This window comes from Vigna unguiculata, chromosome 4 (genome assembly GCF_037176805.1).
Source record: "Vigna unguiculata cultivar grain cowpea cultivar isolate G323 ecotype 2 chromosome 4, ASM3717680v1, whole genome shotgun sequence".
Taxonomy (NCBI): Eukaryota; Viridiplantae; Streptophyta; class Magnoliopsida; order Fabales; family Fabaceae; genus Vigna; species Vigna unguiculata.
In genome coordinates this window covers 38,527,453-38,545,580 of record NC_140795.1, presented here as the reverse complement: position 1 = coordinate 38,545,580, position 18,128 = coordinate 38,527,453, and the positions used below count along the sequence as shown (strand labels likewise).

Here is an 18,128-nt window from a genome sequence, read left to right as displayed (position 1 = left end):
GGTCTACCACAACCCATATAGCATCATGACCTCTCAAGGTTCGTGGCAAATGGGTAACAAAATCCATAGTTATGCCATCCCATTTCCACACTGGTATATCCAACGGTTGGAGTGTCCCACCAGGTCTCTGATGCTCCACCTTCGCCTTTTGACAAGTCAAGCAGGCGGGTACAAACTGTGCAACATCCTTTTTCATACCTAGCTACCAGAAGGTTTCCTTGAGATCTTGGTATATCTTAGTGATGCCAGGATGCAAACTATGACGACTTTTGTGCCCTTCCTCAAGAATCAACCTTCTTACCTCCTCATCATCCAGCACACAAACTTTGCCTCTGAACCTCAGCACATCATCACTACCCATGGTAAACTCCTTTGCTTCGTCTGATCCAAGCAACTCTTTTACCTTCTGCAAACTAGCATCCACCAACTGTCTTTGTTTGATCAGGCTCAGAAAGTCGTTAGATATAGTCAAGGTACTACATCTAATGAACTCTGGCTCCAACTCCACTTACAACTTCATATCCCTGAAATTTTCAATTAACTCTAACTCTTTAATCATGAGATGAGCCACATGGGCTATCTTCCTACTCAAAGCATCCGCTACCACATTTGCTTTCCTTGGGTGGCATAGAAGCTTGAAGTCATAGTCCTTCAAGAACTTTATCCATCTCATGTGCCTCATGTTCAGCTCCTTCTGATAAAAAAGATACTTGAGGCTCTTGTGATCGCTGAACACACGGAACTGTGCACCATACAGGTAGTGCCTCTAGATTTTCAAAGCAAACATGACCGCTGCCAACTCTAGATCATGGATGGGATAGTTCTTCTCATGGACTTTTAGTTGACTTGAAGCATATGCTACTACCTTCCTCTCTTGCATCAATACACAACCAAAACCCTAGTGAGAAGAATCACAATAAACCTCAAAGGATATACTAACATCGAGGATGACCAAAATTGAGACACTAGTCAACCTCTTCTTAAGCTCTCGAAATCTTTCCTCACACCTATCAGTTCAAGCAAAAGGTTGATCCTTCCTGGTAAGTTGGGTCAGAGGTGCCATTATCTTGGAGAATCCCTCTATGAATCTCCTATAGTAGCCAGCCAAACCCACGAAGCTTCTGACCTTTGCACCAACTTGGGACATTCCCACCCTAACACTACTTCCACCTTAGCTGGATCCACTACTGTGCCCTGAACCAATATCACATGCCTTAGAGACTGTACTTCCTTCATCCAAAAATCACATTTAGACAGCTTGGCATATAACTACTTCTCCCTTAGGATCCCAAGCACTATCCTCAGGTGCTCGACGTGCTCCTCATGAGTCCTGGAATAGATAAATATGTCGTCTATGAAGACCATGACAAACTTATCCAAAAATAGCCTAAAGATCATGTTCATGTAGTCCATGAACAAGGTTGGAGCATTGGTCACACCGAAAGGCATAACCACATACTCATAATGCCTGTATTTGGATCTAAAGGCAGTCTTCTGAACATCCTTTGCCTTCACCAAGATCTGGTGATAACCCGACCGCAGATTGATCTTCGAGAACACTAACGCCGCATGCAATTGATCCATCAGATCATCTATCCTAAGGAGGGGGTACTTGTTCTTGATGGTCAGCTTGTTCAGTTGTCGGTAGTCCACACACAACCTTGAACCACCATCCTTCTTCTTGACCAACAACATTGGAGCCTCCAACGGCGAAGCACTAGGTCGTATAAACTAATTCTCAAGCAACTCTTCTATCTGTCTCTTTAACTCCACCAACTTTGCTAGAGCCATGCGGTAAGGAGCTATTGATACTGGACCCGCTCTTGGTACCAGATCAATAGAGAACTCAACTTCCCTCCTCGGAGGCAACCCTGGTACTTCTTCCGGGAACACATCCTCAAATTCCCACAACACGAGTACCACTGTTATCCTTTCCTCTTTCTTAACCTCTAATTGAGCAAAGATCATAAAGCACTACGCACCATCCTAGATCTCCTTCAAAACACCCTAAGTAGACAACAACTCAGGCTCCGCTTTTAGGGATGATAACAATATACAAGCACTCGTACTTATTTAAATATAAAAAATAGAAATGAAAAATAAAGCAACAATACTTATGATCTTGTAATAATCACTTTTAATTTTATTTACAAGATATTTATTGATAAAAATTTTCAATACCACATTGTTATGATTTCATAGCTTGTGAAATTTTCAATGAACCAATGTTGATAGTTCATACTTTCAACTACCTTTTATATAACATTGATTGTAGAACTCTTTTAAAAGAATTAAAAAAAGGTTAAATCATTCTAGAGGTCCCCATTTCTATAGTGAAATCTCAAGTAGGTCCCCCCATTTTTATTTGACTCAATTGAGTCCCTCTTTTAGAATATTCATTGCAATCTGTTCCTTTTCGTTAGTTGTACAGTAACAGTGTTAATTATGTGCCACGTGTCAGCATATGTTTCTTTTTTTATTTTTAAAATTTTTTTTATAATTGTTTTTAAAAAAATTAAAATTTTCACGTATCAATCTGACATTGTACCACGTGATAGAGATAATGTGATGTGGTAGTGACAGTGCCACGTGTCACTATTGGATGTGAAAAGTCTCAATGTAGTCCTTGTATTTGTTATTTTGTCTCAATTTGGTCTTAATTTTTTTAAAATTGAATCAATTTCATCCATGTATCAAATTTAATTTTTATATAAATTTTACAATGGTATTTTTATTATAGTTGATTTTTTTAACAAAATTAAGTTTATTTAAATGTATATTTTGCACTGATATTTATTTAAATTTTGTTTTAAATATTTATATATCTATAATTTATAGATAAATATTTGAAATATATAAATATTTGAAATTATTTATATATAAATATTTGAAACAATATTTAAATAAAGTTCAATGCAAAATATAAATTTAAATAAACTTAATTTTGTTAAAAATATCAATTATAATAAAAATATCATTATAAAATTTATATAAAAATTAAATTTGATATAGGGATGAAATTGATTCAGTTTTAAAAAAAATTGGGACCAAATTGAGACAATTCAATAGTGACATGTGGCACTGCCACTACCACATTGTCTCTGCCACATGGCACAATGTCAGATTGACACATGACAATTTTAATTTTTTTTAAAAAAATTATAAAAATAATTAAAAATTATAAATAAATTATAAATAAAAAATAAAAAAACCACGTGCTGACGCGTGGTACATAATTAACACTGTACAACTAACAGAAAGGAATTGATTGCAACGAATTTTTCAAAATAGAGACTCAATTGAGTCAAATAAAAATTGGAAGATGTACTTGAGATTTGACTAAAAAATTAGGACCCCTGTAATGATTTAACTAAAAAAAAATGACATAAATATATCTTTAATTAAAATCTCGTTATAAATTTAATTTTGGTGACAACTTATTGAGAAATATCTTCCCAATTTTCGCTCTTTCTTTTCTTTTAAAATGATTTATGAGAAAATTTGCTCAAAAGATCTATGCGGTCAGAACGTGGGACAGTTGCAGAGCAATTAACCAGATTAATGTGGCAGTTGGAGCTGATGACTTTTCATTTATTAATACGTACAATAGCTGGTAGCTTCTGAATACAAGCCATTCATTTTGTTCTTCACTCACTCTATAGCTTATATATTAGACACAGAGAGGATCTGTGCTTGTTAAAGGTGTGAACATTTCTCAACAACTTCACCAACTCAGGTTCCTTTCTTCTTATTCCTCTACTTAGTTCTTATCTTTTAAAGTTTCTACTTCTGCTTTGGCATTAAATGAATTGTCTCAATATTGGAACTCTATTTTATATTTGATATAAATGCTAATTATAGAAAAACCTTTCCTTAAACTGTGTTGGTATATTGATCTGTGCAGTACATGATGATATTTCTAACAAATAATTACTCTCTTTTTTCATTTTTGTATATTAATATATAAATTGTTGTATGCTTTAAAATTATTTGTCATGTCTATGTTTAAAAAGGTTTATTAATGACAAGTATTTATAATTACTAATCACCACGAACTACTTTTTACTTTAAAAAAATGTTATTTTAAAACTTAATATTTCAATAAGTTAATTTTGTTACAAAAATATTACTCAAATCATACTAATAATACTAATAATAATAATAAAAATATGAAATAACATAATAATGATTATTAGAGCAATAATAACACTAATATATATATATATATATATATATATATATATATATATATATATATAAATATAAACTAATGAATATTAATAAGATATCAACAATTAATAGTTTGGATTGAGGAACACATAACATTATCCTTAGAGAGAAAACGTCCTTATTGCACAGGGCAATACAAATACACAATACACGATCATATGTGTTTCAAATCATATGCGTTTCTCTCCCAAGATACAACAACCTGTCAGATCGATCGAGTGCAGTGAAGGATCTCCGAATCTTATGAACATCGTTTTAAAAGATAGTATAGAGAAGGAAAGAAGAACACTCTTGAGAAAACATTTGAGCTCAATATCAAGAAGCTCAATAACAAGAGGCATGCTTAGAAGGATCCAAATGGGATTGCCTCAAGAGGATCAAATTCATCATGGACTTCCTATGCTATTCTCATTGGCTAAAGAAGACATCAAAATATGAGAGCTCACATTATTAGAGCATTAGAATAGCTTTTATTTTGGGCCACATGTTAGGCCATGTTATAGAATAAAAATACTAAAGTAATTTGTTCTTTAGTTTCAAAATTGGGCTAATGCAAGCCCAATTCAAATCCCTTGGCTAAGAATGAGCTTGGAGGACAAGGCTTTGGAGAGCCTCTTGTCCACTTGGTGTATGCATGTTGAGTGTGACTTTGTCACATGACATTAGATCCCTTCCTCCTTTGCATCACACGACCCACCTTTATGCTTCTTCTCCAAGCTACATCTCCATTCCATTTCATGATACATTTTCATTTCATTTGGCCAGCCATGATTCCTATAAATGGGACCATTCTACTCTTATATTTGGTTACTTTGGATTGATAATAGACTAAGTGTTGAGAGCACTCCACCTATTGCCTCTAGAGTCACTTTGCTAGACTAGTTTTTACCAAGAACTCCTCTAGCCTCCTTCCCTAGAATAGATTTCTCTTCTAGGTTTCCTCTCCATTTCACCTTCATTGTATCAAGAGCCTTCAAGTTTGAATCCACTCCTTCATTTCACTGCATTTCTGCTGCAGCCATGGACCTTCTCCTCTTCATTTTCGTGCTACAAGTTCCATCAAGTGGTATCTAGAGCCATCCAAGCCTTGTTGTATCCATACTCTTGGTTTGGGTAAGGTTCTTGGTCCATACTTGTGTGTTGTTCTCTTCATTTCCATTGTCTTCTTCAAGTTTCCTTCATTTCTACTGATTGTCATTGAGGCTACATGAATCTTGTTGATTCAAATTGTAGTACTCCTTGCTTCAATGGTGTAAATGTGTTTTTAGGTTTTATTTTCTTGTTTCCAGCACTTGTTCTTTGATTCCTTGCTGTTTTCTACATTTTTAATTGGTGCGTCTTTTAATTTTCAGTTCCTTATGCTGTGTTTTGTCTGGTGTCATGTTTAAGCACTTTGTTTCATCTTAATTTTCGTTCATATTGTTAAATTCTGCACTTGCTTGATGAGAACGAGGTCCTACATCACACATTTGAGCTATGAACTTTAAGTGATGCTTGTGAATGTGTAAGGCAAAGGTCTCACTTTTTTTCTTCCATTTCATCGATTGGATTATGCTTTTGAGTGTCTTAGATGTTCTTCTATGATTCATGCTTGATTTTAGATCATAATCAAGTTCATTCATCTTGAATTTCATAGAACATCTTACAATTTTCGTGAGCAACTCTGCTCTAGTCTGTTTTTCAGTTTTCACTGCATGCACACCTACTGTTTGTGATTTATCCTGAACACATGGCTCAATAATTTTTTTTTCTGATTTTTGCCTCTTAAAATTAAGAGATAGACGAAAAAAAGAATCACTCAAAAATTTTGAACACAAAAAATATGAAAAATCTGTGAAGTTGAGGCATCAATCATCGTTTTCTGGACTGTCAGTTTCAGGAAAATCCATTTTCAGTGCTGTTTTGTGTGTGTTTTGCTGTGTTTTAAGTGCTCTTTGTTGATATTATTGATTGCTTAATTGTGCAATCCTAATTGCTTTGAGTTTGCCTTCAATAGAAGTGGATTTCATTCCTTCAATTTGGCACAAATTTGCAATGAGTACCATGGTTCTATTTTGTCATAAAATAATTAATTTTTTAAGTGAATTATTTTGGCACAAATCGTGTTTTACTTGCAACTGTAGGGAGGAATCAACAAGTGATATATTCTTTGAGTGTGAAATGTTGTACCTTTATGAGTGATAGGTTTTTGAAATGTTGGGTCATTTCTTAAATATTTTTTTTTTTTACATTTTAAGGAATTATAAGGTGACTTAGTGGTAAAGTTGAAATGGTAAAGTTGAAAGGGAAGATGGGAAAGTTTGTGGATTCAATTTCTCCATTAATATTTTGGGAGTTATTTATAAGGTTAGTTTGAAGAGTTTGAAAGATAAGGTGAGAGTGGACGTGGATTCAACTCCCCTGATAAGAAAATACTAACAACATTTGTTTACAAAAAAGAGAGAAAACTATATAAATAACCTACAAATGGAAGTAATTCGGTTTGTATTTTACCAAAATTGATACGGATTTTAGAGTTTTCAGATTTGTTAAACCATCCCAAAGTCGTTTCATTAATATTATATATCCTTTAAAAATTGTATTTTCCTTAATGGATTTCAATAACTCTAAAGTAAATATTACAGTGATGTTCACCGAAGATTCTCTGTAGTTTCATTTTCATTGGTTATTAACAAACTCTATAATTAAACCAATATTTGGTTTTAATAAACAATCGAGTTATTGATAATACACTAGTTCCTTTGTCAGGCCTATAAATGTAGGAACTTAAGAACTACCAAGATTAGTTATCTGAGCCTATAAAAGACCAATTAAATTGGTTACATTACGACAAAAGACATCGGATGTTATAAGTTTTAAATATATTTTAAGAAAACGATTTTAAATATTAAAAAATAATTTACTGCTAGTTGCCTGAGGAAGAAAAAAAACGTTTGAAGAGATGAATAAAATGTAATCTTAATGATATGAATTTTAAGGCCTTAATAAAAGAGCAATCAGTAAAAGTGATAAAATATAGATAGTTTATCGTTGATAAGTTTGTTCACAAATATTTTTGTGAAATTAAATTCAAAATTGCTAATTCAATAGTTTAATGAATTTCATATAGAATATTTTCTAAAGATGTAAACTTTTTGAAATGTATTATAAATAATTTTCACTCAAAATTGAGAATATTTGGCTTAAAATTTGAAATTTTCTACATTAAAATTACTTAAACATTCTTATAAATACCGAGTTAAATCTATCTTTTAAAAGTTGATAGTAAATATGCGATTGAAATCAGGAATAATGAGGTTAAATACCTTTGATGTAGATATTTTAGTTGTTTAAAACTTCGCATAAATTCTTTTAAAAACTTAGAATTCTAAAATCGTGATATAGAGAGCCTTCCTAAAATTTGGGATTTTTTTAAATTAAATTAATTATTTCAAAAAAGTTAATTTTATTTGCTTAATTGTTATCGTAAACGTAGCTTAAAATCTCTTTATAATTTACTAGTGTAAACACAGGCGCTATCGCGCCTGTGTGTTTATTTTTTAAATATGAATGATATTATATTAGTAGATGATAATAGTATAATGTTATTAAGTTAATATATAAAATAAATGTATATTTATTAAAAATAAAATGAAATAAATAGAGAGAATAATTGTTGATGAATAAAAAAAAAGATAAACAATTTTATAAAAAATAGATAAAAATAATTATTAATTTTAAAAAATTAATAAATAATAATATTGTAAAGGGTATATTTGATATTATGAAATGTGGACACAAAAGAGGGAATCCTCTTTATATATTGTTATAGATTCACTCTACTTTTCTTGAAGATTTTCTTTTCTACATCTAGTATTTCTTTTCTTTTTCTCTTCAAATATCCATTTACATTTTATCTTTTCATTTCTCATTATTGATCATCTATACCTTTTCTACCTCACTGAATTTTCTTGATTTTGAATTTTCTATATCTTCAAATGCACTAAAAGCATAATAAATAAAATGAACACATATATTATATTCTCTTACACAAAGAGAAAAGGATCCATATGTTTGTATAATGAAATAAGAACAGCATGAAAGAAGTTGAAAGTTTTCTCTTATTTTGTATAGTTTATATATAAAGCGTGTAAGTTGGTTTTAGCATAAGGAATGATTATATAAAGCATGAATCAGAAAGCAGTTGCTGTTGTTAAAGTTATTCAATTGCTGAACATTAATCCTATTCATCAACAGCTTCACCATCTCACAGGTTCTTTCTTCTCTCTTTTTTTTTTTCTTCTCTATTTAATTCCAATCTACTTTGATTTCGATGCAACCATGAACAGATTTTTTTTGTGCGCTAATTATTCTAGCTAGAGAGGGTCTGTTTGATGTAGTGAGAATAAATAAGTTTCACTAATTTTATGATTCATGCATCATCACAACTAGAATTTCTAATGTTTTATGAAAATTTTCTAATAGATTTATTAAAAAAATTTACAAAAAAAATATTATTTTTTGTTATATTTTTTTTTCTAAATTTTTAATTAACAGGTAATTTTAACATACATAATTACTTTTTATAAAATTATAAAATTTACAAATATTTTTTAAGAAAATTTCTTTAAACAAAATATTTTAATAAATAATTGATAATAATTTCTTGCAAATTTTTTTCTATCACAAAATTAGTATGTATTTTTTATGAAAAAATTTCAAAATAAAATTAATATAAAATATAAATTCATTTGATAGTACATGGTTACTCCCAACTATTCTAGTTGATTGTAGTTAGTATTCACTATTAAATTAACAATATATATATATATATATTTCTAGATAAATTACAACGTTTAAAATATTTCTAGATAATTAAATTTAATTTAATAGATTTCATAAAAAAATATATCTTGAAATTGAAATCGTTGTAAAATGTTAAATAGTTATTTTATCTATGTATATCTTTTACTTATATTTTTTATTTAATAAAAATATAATGAATATATAAATAAATTATTAAAAGGTTATATATTATTGACTGATATTTTAATATAGCTAGTAGTCATGTTTGGTCGATACTTTGTTATCTAGTAGTTGTTTCCTTACCAAAATTACATTTATTTTACATGGCTTGTGCTAACTGCGGTATACCCTATAATATTTAAAATCTATTATATTTGATATCTTTCTGTATATTATATTTACATCCTTTTCATAATATATATCTTTGCGTCCTATGAAAATTTTAAAGAAATTTATAAATAAACCATTAATTTGGTTGTTAGTAAGAGTTTCTTTCTCTGAAGTAACTTTTAAACTACTGGTTTTATATAAATGTTGATTACAGTCTTATAAATTATGGCATATACTATTTTAAAAATTGATTCCAAAATCCTAAAGTTTGAATAAGTTATTATATTTTTTTTGTCTAAGTTACAGAGTTTTAACCAAATGGAAGGAGAATCGAAAGATCTAGCTATTGAAATAGAACTTTTAGACAGAGAATGGACTGAGAAGCTTCAAAATGTGAAACTTCCAGAGATGGATGAAATCCATACGCAATGCATTTACAGGGTACCACCAAATATTCGTGAATATAATCCCAAAGCCTACACACCTCAAACTGTTTCCATTGGTCCTTATCATCATCACAACAATTACGAGGGAATGGAAGAGCTTAAACTTAAATATCTCAAAGGATTTCTAAATCGAACAGAACTACCAGTAAGGGAATTTCTTGCCAAAATTAAAGATTTAGAAGAAAAAATTCGAGTTTGTTATGCAGACCGAATTATATACAATAGTCATGATTTCTTAAATATGATTCTAGTTGATGCTTGCTTTATAATTGAGCTTCTTCTAAGATGGCATGAAGACGATGAGTGGGAGAAAAAAGATCCTTTGTTGCAGAAACCATTGTTGGGAACGTATGTTTGCTTTGACTTGATACTACTGGAAAATCAACTTCCATTCTTTGTTCTTGAACAACTTTACAACCTCACTGGTATGAATGAGAAATTACTCGACATTACTTTCGACTATTTTGAGAGCGGAAACGTGTGTCCAATAGAGAGTCCAAAACACTTCACTGATTTGATAAGATCTTCTATAATATCATCATCAGAGCTTGGTCTTGGAAAACCCGAAGAAGGCAAAGAAGTTAATCATGTATACAGTGCAAGTCAACTAATGGAGGCAGGTGTTAAGTTCAAGATCAGTCCAAATAAAAGCTTACTTGACTTGAGCTATTCTAAACGTGATGGAGCATTGAGCATGCCAATCTTGAATATAGATGACATTACAGAAGTTTTGTTCAAGAATATGATGGTATATGAACAATGCCACCCTTCTGCTGGAGACATCATTAGACAATATGTAGAAATTCTTGATTTTCTTATCAATACTGAAAAAGATGTGGACATACTTGTTAACAAGAAAATTATTGTCAATTTGACGGGTGATGCTAATAAAGTGGTTACAGTGATTAATAATCTCACCTCAAATATTCCTACGCCAGAATTCAATTCACACTATTTCTCCATCTGCAATAGTTTGAATGAATTCTATGATAATCCTCGAAACAAGTATAAGGCTATCTTCATACATGAGTACTTCAACACTCCTTGGAAAATAGCATCTACAATTGCTGCAATTGTGCTACTTTTGCTCACCTTTATTCAGACCGTGTGTTCAATCCTCTCACTATTTTAGGGTAAGAAATTATGATATATTAATACTTAACTACTGTTATGAAATGAGTTACAACTTATAAAATTAGTTATGTTAAATGTGCAGGTAATTAATGAGATATGGTTGTTAAATCAGGAACAAGAACGTCAGTTAAGAGAAGAAGACGTCGATCCTTGTATCTGATTGTCTAAGTTGTATTTGTAAGAGAATCTTGTAACATTATTCACTTTGTTGTTCCTTTTCTTTCCACAAAACAAAGATTCAACTTTATATTCTAATTTTTCTACTTTGTGCTTAACTTTATTTACCTTTTATCCACTACGAACTTTACTACGAGCTCTTAGATGATTGTAAATATTTTTAACCTTACAAAATACATCTTCGCTTTTGTCTTAATTATTCAAATATTATATTATTATTTTGATCATATCAGTAATTAAGAGTAATAAAATGTATGTATAAAGATACTTGTGAAGTGGTAATCGGAGATGATTGGTACATACGATTTCTAGCTGGCGTTTTCATTGAGATGTTTTTGGTACACATGTTTAGTGGCTGACTTTTCATGTCAACTATGTGTTTAGAAGTTTCTCTACAAACACTAAAAAAACTATAATATTTGTGGTGGTTAAAATTGTAAATTTTAGTGTTTAAAAATAGTCATAAATGAAATTTCAGCTGTTAAAATAACCACCAAAGTTATATATGTCAAAAATAGTTTGTGACAGAAATACTTTAATTGTGTTCAATTATTATTGCTTGATTGTTAATCCTATAAATCTTTTCTATATTTAGGATTTTTCATTTATATGTTTCCTGTAAAATAGTTCTAGACAACTCACTAGATTAATAGGGAAACGTAAGTTGAGGATTGAAAATCTTTCTATACTGACTGTACATTTGTTGTTCTGCAATAGGAGAAAATAAGGGGAATTTCCAAACCCTGCAACTATGTCTATGTTACTATTTTGTAAGATGGTATCAAGAGCCTCCCTTTGAAAGAAAATATGAAGTCAAATCTCCTCAAAATATGTTTGGAAAATCAACACCAATTGTGGTTCAACTAGAGGGCATTTTTAATGCTGAAATCACACTCACAGAGTTAAACTATGATGTTTGGTGACAACTAATGGAGATGCATATCGTAGAGCAGGAAAAAAACCTCATATCTTAGCCGTCATGTGAAGCCTCCTACAAAGACGAATGAAGATATGACAAATGGTATGCCAAAAATAAAAAGGTGAAGCACTGGTTGTTGATGTCTCTGAGCCCAGAAACAATGAAGTGTTACATACGCTTACCCACTGCCCACGAAATATGGAGTGCTTTATCGAAATCCTTCTATGATGGAAGTGATGAGTTGTAAATTTTTTTCCTTAGATTACAACTCTAAAGATAGAACCTGAAAATACTAAAAGTTCAACAATGGTAGCCTATAATCGATCAACTCAAGATCGACAGTATCGAAATAAAGAAAACCATCCTAAGACCACTACGGGTGATAAATCTACTTATAAATGCACCCATTGCAACCAAAATGGTCATACAAAAGAGCGTTATTTTGAGTGGGGTATCTTAAATGGTGGGATCATAATCGTGATTCAAGAAAGAAGAATTCCAACAAAAGCCCCACTACAGCTACTATTGAATCAAAGTCTAAAGATTCAACTATTGAAAGGAACTTTACTTTGGTAACAACTACAAATATTTTTGGTTAGGCTTTAAATATTTCTGAACATAGTTTGAATAACACATGGATAATTGATTCTAACGCAACTGATCATATGACATTTGATTCTAGACAAGTCTTTTCTCTTAAATCGTCCTCACAAAAATTTGTTTGCATAGCCAATGGTAACACAAGTCCAGTTATTAGTGAAAGATCTTTAACCCTCACTAAGTCTTTGAATTTAGACTCTGTTTTAGTAATTCGATATTTAAATTACAACTTGATATCAGTTTCCAAAATAACTACAGTTTTATTTTATGTTCTAATTTTTTTAGCCTAAATTTTGTGTGTTTAAGGACATTCAAACCAGACGGACGATTTCTTGTGGTATTAAGCAAGGGAAACTGTACTATCTGGACTTAGAGAAGAAAAGCATCAACAATATACAACAAGCTTTGAGAGTGAATAGTTTTGAGGAGGAGAAGAAGAAATCTGAAATTTAGTTATGAAGCACTTGGGATATGCTTCTTTTGGGTATTTGAAGAAATTATTTCCTAGTTTGTTTACACAATGTGATATTTCTAGCTTATGTTGTGATGTTTTTGAACTAGTAAAAAGTCATCATGTTTCATTTCCATTGACATTGAATAAAAGTAAAATCTTGTTTATGCTTATACACTCGGATGTTTGGGGTTGATATAAAGTTCAAACTTTGGGTGGATCACGTTGGTTTGTTACTTACATAGATGATTGCACTATAATGACATGGATATGCTTGATGAAATCCAAAAGTGAAGTAAAATTATTATTCCAAAAGTTTCATAACATGATTCAAACTCAATACAATGCACAGATTCAGGTTCTTCTTAATGACAATGGTGGAGAATATCAAAGTATTGATTTTCCTCAATATCTTGAAATTCATGGGATCATTCATCAAACTTCTTGTCCCAATACACCTCATCAAAAATGGGGTTGTATAGCAAAAAAATTGTCACTTATTGGAGGTTGTTCGAGCTTCATTAATACAAGCTAATATGGCTTATCATACTCGTGAGAAGTGGCGGAACTTGGACTAAAATTGTAAGGGGGCCAAATTGGATTTGTTATATATAATTTTTTTTAGAAGAAAAACTATTCATTTTTTTCTCTTCATTTCCTCTTATTATAACAAACACATATAATAGTAGAATTCAAAAAAATATTACTATCATTCGCTATTATATCATGATACCAATTCATGAATACCATTTTAGATAAGTTATTCGTATCTCATCAATTTGATTTGGTGGTATTGTCAAATTTGATGTCGTTTTTCCCAGATCACATTCTATTGAATTGTTAAATTCATTATATGTAACTCTGATAACTTTAGAGATTTGTTTTATATTGTCTTAAATTCTTGGTTCTTATAAAATTTCTCAAGCTTAGTTAACGTAAATGCATTTCTTTTTCATCTTCATCATAAACCTTCCTCTTTGAAAAAAAAGAATCAATTTTTTTACTTTTTATCATAATCTTTCTAATATAAATTTATCACCTCTTACCTATTTAGAAAAAATAAAATTTATATTCACAAATCACAATTATCACAATGCAAAACATAACAAAACTCATACTACTTTAATTAAATAAGCAATACTGTATAAATTCAAAACTTAAGAAAAAATTACCATAGGTAGCGAAAAACACAAAATCCCTAAATTTCATAATTAAGGATTATAATAATTTAGGAAAAATTATAATTAGGGTTCATATCAATTTCATAATGGGGTTGAATGAATTCTATGATAATCCTCGAAACAAGTATAAGGCTATCTTCATACATGAGTACTTCAGCACTCCTTGGAAAATAGCATCTACAATTGCTGCAATTGTGCTACTTTTGCTCACCTTTATTCAGACCGTGTGTTCAATCCTCTCACTATTTTAGGGTAAGAAATTATGATATATTAATACTTAACTACTGTTATGAAATGAGTTACAACTTATAAAATTAGTTATGTTAAATGTGCAGGTAATTAATGAGATATGGTTGTTAAATCAGGAACAAGAACGTCAGTTAAGAGAAGAAGACGTCGATCCTTGTATCTGATTGTCTAAGTTGTATTTGTAAGAGAATCTTGTAACATTATTCACTTTGTTGTTCCTTTTCTTTCCTAAAAACAAAGATTCAACTTTATATTCTATTTTTTTCTATTTTGTGCTTAACTTTATTTACCTTTTATCCACTAAGAACTTTAGTACGAGCTCTTAGATGATTGTAAATATTTTTAAGCTTACAAAATACAACTTCGCTTTTGTCTTAATTATTCAAATGTTATATTAGTATTTTGATCATATCAGTAATTAAGAATAATAAAATGTATGTATAAAGATACTTGTAAAGTGGTAATCGGAGATGATTTGTCGATTTATAGCTGGCGTTTTATTGGAGATGTTTTTGGTACACATGTTTAATGGCTGACTTTTCATGTCAACTATGTGCTTAGAAGTTTCTCTACAAACACTAAAAAAATATATAATATTTATGGTGGTTAAAATTGTAAATTTTAGTAGTTAAAAAACGTCATAAATAAAATTTTAGCGGTTAAAATAACTACCAAAATTATATATGTCAAAAATAGTTTGTAACTAGAATACTTTAATTGTGTTAAATTATTATTGATTGATTGTCAATCGTATAAATCTCTTTTATATTTAGGATATGTCAATAATATGTTTCCTGTAAAATAGTCGTAGACAGCTCACTAGATGAATAAGGGAACATAAGTGTAGGATTGAAAATACTTATATATTGACTGTAATATCTACACAACAATAGGTGTACTCGTTTCTTTCTCTTCTTGAATCACGTTTCTTTTCATTATCATTCACTATGTAGGCGAAGGCCTATTTGCAATTTTGTGTAACATTGCATTTAGATGGAGTTCTTGATTAGTGAATCAAGTTCTTGGGTCATTAGAGTCTAGGATTATATAGGTGATCTTGTAATTCTTGGAACTCTATTGATTTAGTGGAATCTTTCTAAGCTCGAGTTGCTTAGAAGAAGACTAGATATAAATTTATTTTGAATCGAACTAGTATAAAAATTGTATTGCCTTCTCTTATTTCTTTCATCTTTTTGTTACTGCTAATTGCTCAAATTAATCCATTAATGCAACATTGATAAATTGATTGAAGCATTCATAAAGATTGAAAAAAAGTTCAAGAATATTTCAAAACAGTAAAATCTTGAAAATCCAATTCACCCCTCTTGGTTTGTGGTATTAGACGTATTTGTATTATCACATTCATATCATTACTTTTAGGAATTAGAGATCACACATTATTTCTAGTGAATTAATTAAGTTCATCTTGCATAGCAACAATATAATTTCTATCATTCAATGCATTATTAACATTTTCAAGTTTAACTTGTGATACAATTGCAATATGTTGTAAAACATTAATAAGCTTGAGTCTAGTAAAATCTCCCTTATTAATATCACCAATAATGTTATCCTCTGATAGTCCTTTAGGAGTAATCCAATCCTTAGGCAAGATGTTGTGAACAAGAGTTTCAGTTGACTGATTTGCATCTTTAGCTGATTCATTTTTCAGCTTTAACTTCATTTTCTTGAATTGTATCTTCTTATCTACATCAATAGACACTTGATCTTGCAATTTTGAATTAGATTCATTAAATACAACATGTACAGATTGTTCAACAATCATAAGTCTCTTATTGTATGCCCTATATGCATGACTATTTGTAGTATAGCCAAGCAAGATTCCTTTATTAACTTTTGCATCGAATTTGCCAAGTTTTTCTTTAACATTGTTTAGACTAAAGCATTTATGACCAAGAACCTTTAGATGAGTAAAAACAAGCATTCTTCCTTTAAAAATCTCATAAGGGGTTTTCTTTAAATTTGGTTTTATCAACACACAGTTTAAAACATAACTAGTTGTGTTGACTGCATTAGCCATAAAGTATGTTGGCAATAAAGGTTCATTCAACATAGTTCTAGCAAGTTCTTCAATTGATCTATTCTTTCTCTCAACCACACCATTTTGTTGAGAAGTTCTAGGAGTAGAGAAGTTGTGTTTTATACCATGTTTTTCACTTATCTCCTTCAAGACATATAAAAATATATTTGTATTATGTGGTACCATTAATAGATTGGCTCTCACAATTTGTTCTTTGGAAAATACATATAATTTGATTTACTTATGGAAAAGAAATTTTTAAACTCCTTGAATTTCTTTTCAGAAAACTATTTATATCCAATTCCAACTTTTCCAAAGACAATTTTGAGAGCCTAAAACAACTTCTAAATTTGTTTTTCCTCTTATGAATCTTGAACATGTTTTTAAAAGATATTTGACTTTGTTTTCTAAAATAGTGCAATTTTCACAAGATTTTGAAATCAACTAATTTCCACAACAACAAGCTTAATGACTTTAAATCATGTCCAGGTTTTCAAAAATATCTTCTAATTCAATTAACTTTTTTTTAACTGATTAACCCTGTTTTCTAGCCAGTTATTTAATCTTCTTTATCGATTATTTAAGACAACAAGCCTATTTTCTTCATCATGCAATTCCTCAAAGGCATGTAATAGTTGATAATAATCATTCTTATCTTTAGAGGATAAAGAACTTACCTGACTTGATATTATGACTCGTAGTTGTGGCTCCCTCCTAAAGCTAGTATGCTCCAAAGCTAGACGATGAAGTCCATGGTGCAAAGTGGCACACAAAAGACTTGAAAGGAGTTGAAGGATGTTCTCGGTTTTGGTGGTTTGGTGTGTAGAATGGTGTAGTTTGGTGCTCTCAAGTGAGGTTGGGCAAATACTAAAGGAAGGGTGGCTAGAGGATGGTTGCACAAATGACTTTGATGCATGAGATTTGATTAAGATATTGCATAGTGACTTGATGAAAATATGCAAACTTAAAGAAATAATGTGTTAATCAAGTTTGATGTGTTCTTAATCTGGTTAACACGTGAAGATCTTAAAGTTTGAATATTGGAGCTTAACATGAAGACTATTTGACATATAATAGGTGTTTTGTGTATGGATGTAGTCTTTTAGTTACTTAATGGACTTTTAACATATTAATTGGCTAGTTGTTGTAGTTCTGTTATTGACACTTTCAATCAGTTGAATTATCATTCAATCAATTGATTTCACTTAATCAAGTGAAATCAATATATTGAATAGATAAATCAACATGTTAAATATGCTAACAGACAGACTATAAAGTCTGGTTTTTCAAAGATGAATAATAGTTGTGATTTTGAGTGCGAAATTTGTGTGAATATTTTGGAAAATTCTTTTCCTAAACTATACAAATCTGTAGTTGTTTGTGAGGTGTTCTTTGAATTCTTGGAGCAATTTTCTTAGTGTAAGAGATTTGGAGAAAGAGTTTTGGTTGGCTAGGGAGAGTCATCACCAAGGTTTGGTCTTTCCCAAGTTTTTAGGTGTTATTTGGTGTGATTCCAGATCTACAAGTGAGAGTTTTATTGTGCTTTCTTAAGATTCTTATTGGATTTAAGAGTCTTGGTGTAGTT

The 18,128-nt window shown here is 30.5% G+C and overlaps 1 protein-coding gene across 1 annotated transcript; it reads left to right on the top strand.

Moving 5' to 3' along the window:
- The first annotated feature begins 3,643 nt into the window (after positions 1-3,643).
- On the top strand, positions 3,644-11,338 carry LOC114181697 (UPF0481 protein At3g47200-like). Its single transcript, XM_028068221.2, has 4 exons — positions 3,644-3,736; positions 8,344-8,482; positions 9,652-10,924; positions 11,008-11,338. Exon 3 carries the CDS (start codon positions 9,664-9,666, stop codon positions 10,921-10,923), a length of 1,260 nt encoding a protein of 419 aa, XP_027924022.1. The 5' UTR covers positions 3,644-3,736; positions 8,344-8,482; positions 9,652-9,663; the 3' UTR covers position 10,924; positions 11,008-11,338.
- Positions 11,339-18,128: the final 6,790 nt, after the last annotated feature.